Here is a 3,444-nt window from a genome sequence, read left to right as displayed (position 1 = left end):
CCAACTTCTTCTTGTAAATCAGGTATTTTTATTTGAATGACGAGCTCACTAAGAAACAGAGAAACTGGGTGCTATGAGCTCCATTTTGAAACCCTCAAATCTCTTTAACTTCCTTATTTAGGTAAAAAGTGTAAAGAAAAGAAAAAAAAAATTTAATTATTAAAATGTTGGATTTTATAAACAATCACAGGAATACAGTTTCAGGATCGTTCAACTTTCTCTTAGAGAAAATACATACTGGGAAGCAGAGAGCTTCTGGAAGCAGTTTGGCGCATTGATTCAGGTTATTGAATGACAAATTAATCTGAAGTTGATCTATTTTATTAATCAATTCAAAATTAATTGGTAGGCAGCCAATTTAAAAAAAAAACCCTAAGATTTCTCTTTGAACATTTAAACAATATGCTGAATTTTTAAAAAAAAGTAGAAGATCATGATATAATAATTTGTTTTGCCAGCTATAGGAAATAATGACTGAAATAACAGAAACATATATTTTTTTACATATTATTAAACTTGTTTGTAAGATTTTTGACGCAATATTTATTGGACCATGAGTCCGGAATAAAGTTTATCTATCTATCTATCTATCTATCTATCTATCTTATTAGTGTTTTCTTTATTTAAAAAAATGCTGTACAGAGAAGTAAAAAATGAAAAGACGCAGTATGTGGCTTTGATTACTGTCAGATCACTTTGTTTTAACCAGTTGGAGACTAACTGTGATTTAGCTCCAACAGTCAGCTGGGAGAGACTCTGTGATTCAATAGTGCTTTTAAACAGGTAGTTCAACTAAAACTTTAAGTGCATTAAATCGTAAAATCCTTCCTGATCTATAATTATGTTGCCGCCTTTTCTTTTTCTGTAATGTTGCAAACCATCTGTGAAGCTCTCCACTTTTCACATCTTTGTCTTTAAGCACAGCAGAGAAGTTACGTTGCTTCCTCCATGCAGCATGGCTAAATGGGCATATTTAGATGATACTTTAACACTTTTTTCTAAGTTTTACCTGCTCAACTGTAAACTAAGCTGGCAGTATTTTATTGAAGTTTTCTGATTTCTGTAGAAAACAGGTTGATAAGGCATTGTAGATTTTAAAAAAAGCTAAAACTAAACCAAGCAAAGAAATTACACAAAGATACTAAAACTTTCCGGTTTATCTTTGCCTAAATGTTGTTGTGTTTGTATTTTAAGCAACAGGAAAGGTTAAAGAATATGACTCTTGTATTGCTGCTTCTTTTAGGCTTAGTTTAATAATTTTCAACCTCCAAATCTGCTTCTTTGGGTTCTTGAACCAGACCCAAGCAACATTTGATGTGTGCGGTTGCAGAAGTCTTATCTGCCCTTAAGCTTGTATGAGATATGAGAACTGCAACTTTTATACAGAGCGTGCACGAGGAGAAATTGTCTCGTGCACACTTGTTTTTTTTGTTTTTGTTTTTTTGAAAAGGAGAGGGCGGGTATTTTTAAAAATTTGAGAAAATGCTCCACAATACCTTTAACTTCCTGCGGCCGTGGTCCAGCTGTAGCTCCTGGACTCCCTGAACTGGAAGCATCTCTGTGTATCTGCTGGATCCAGGGCTTTGTTTGGCTGTCTAAAGTAAATAATGCGCAGCGACTCGCCTGGTCACCATGTTGAGGTGAAACCAGCTGACGAGCAGCAGCTTTGAGTAGAGATGAAAGACGAGCAAAAGCAGAGAAAACTGTATGTTCTGTTTACACAGACCATCAGAGACGTTCTTCCTCTGAAATCTTTCCCTCACTCCTCTCTGTCGCCTAGATGTTCTGGTGGAGGAGAGTCCAGCCCCCTGTCAGATTCGACACCTGTTGGAGGAAGGAGGGCCGCGCCCTTTGACCTTTGTTCTGAATGCCAACCTGCTGATAAATGTCAAACTGGTCACATGTGAGTAGAGCTAACCTTCAGCTTCTATCCGGAAACACCAAACATCTTGACAACAGCTTGTTTCCCACAGACGGCAGCAGGCAGTGCTGGTGCTTCGGCTCCAACGGGCTGCAGGCTCTGGGGCAGAAGGAGCTGATTTTTCTGCTGGAATGTTTGTCGGGAGAAAAAACGCTTCCCAGAGACCTCTTTTCTCTTTATCTCACCATTTACCAGGATGCCCAGAAAGGTAACCCATTCACTTTTTCTGGGGCGTTTCAGGAGGCGTCTCGGGGAAAAAAAACAGAAATCCTGATTATTATTATTTTTTTTTCTCGTTGCAGGGAAGTTTGTGGAGGAGCTGGATAACGTCACGTTCACCAGCAGTTTCCTGGACAGCAAAGATCACGCCGGGATGCTGTTCTTCGCCCCCACCTGTCAGCCCCTGGATGGCCTTACGCTGCCCCCCCAACCGTTCCTGTTCGGCCTCCTGGTCCAGAAACTGGAGGTCCCTTGGGCCAAAGTGTTCCCGCTCAGACTGCTCCTGCGGCTCGGAGCTGAATACGACAGTGTGTGCTTTGCTGTTTTTGTTCTTATGTGGACGTGATGCTTAGACACCATTAGCTACAGACTAATCATGTTTGCGGGGTTTTCCAGTGTATCCCACTACGCTGATAAGCGTCCGATTTCGGGAGTCAGTGTATCGAGAGACGGGACACACCATCATGAATTTATTGGCTGTGAGTAAAACAACATACATTTTAAATGGTCACCCATAGTGAAAGAAATCAGTAATGGTCAACTTGTCTCAACATTTAAGGCTTTTTAATGATCGGAAATGAGACCTTCAATTGGTGCTCCCCTACATTTGACTTTAAATAAAGTCTCATTTTTAATAAAGAACGTGATGCTGGAGGTCATGAAAAACAATGAATGACTGTAAAGATAACTTCCAATTGCAGCCCTACTTTATTAAAAAGTCTTTATAAAAACACCCTCAACATATTTTATATAAACCTTAAAAAGGCATTTATTGAGACGGCACAGACCAGAACAGCCTCTGATTGACTGATGATGTGTTGACGGTCTTCCTCCAGGACCTGAGGAACTACCAGTACAGCCTGTCAGTGGTGGAAGGCCTGAGGATCCATATGGAGATGGGACACAGCTACATAGAGATCCCCAAGGCTAGCTTTAGCGAGGTAAACATGACTTTTCCTGTTAAAGATGCCCTCAATTTGGTGCTGAAAACATTGGCCCAATACTCTACAACTCTTTTAGGATTGAATAAGTATGGAGTGAATTTTGTTCAATTGTTGTTGCAAGCAAAGAACTTGATGTGCACCGAAAATTTTGGAAGCAGATCACTGTTCACAAAAATCCGCATCTGCCGATCACAAAAATCAGTGTCTGCCTATCACAAAAATTGGTATTTGCTGATCACAATAATCAATATCTGCTGAACACAATAATCGATATCTGCCGAACACAAAGATCGGTATCTGCCGTACACAATGATCGATATCTGCCGATCACAAAAATCAGTGTCTGCCTATCACAAAAAT

General features: G+C 39.8%; 1 protein-coding gene across 1 annotated transcript in view; it reads left to right on the top strand.

Annotated features, from left to right (window-relative positions):
• LOC107104482 (zinc finger FYVE domain-containing protein 16-like) overlaps positions 1-3,444 on the top strand; it is a 42,980-nt gene that overhangs the window by 19,434 nt on the left and 20,102 nt on the right. Inside the window, exons 6-10 of the mRNA XM_015404480.1 lie at positions 1,781-1,903; positions 1,974-2,129; positions 2,224-2,448; positions 2,537-2,619; positions 2,977-3,081. Coding sequence (XP_015259966.1) covers positions 1,781-1,903; positions 1,974-2,129; positions 2,224-2,448; positions 2,537-2,619; positions 2,977-3,081 — 692 coding nt within the window. The remainder of the gene's footprint in view (positions 1-1,780; positions 1,904-1,973; positions 2,130-2,223; positions 2,449-2,536; positions 2,620-2,976; positions 3,082-3,444) is intronic.

The sequence above is a fragment of the Cyprinodon variegatus genome, unplaced genomic scaffold, assembly GCF_000732505.1.
Source record: "Cyprinodon variegatus isolate N-32 unplaced genomic scaffold, C_variegatus-1.0 Scaffold1760, whole genome shotgun sequence".
Taxonomy (NCBI): Eukaryota; Metazoa; Chordata; class Actinopteri; order Cyprinodontiformes; family Cyprinodontidae; genus Cyprinodon; species Cyprinodon variegatus.
The sequence above is the reverse complement of the archived record's forward strand: the minus strand, read 5'-3'. Positions and strand labels throughout refer to the sequence as shown.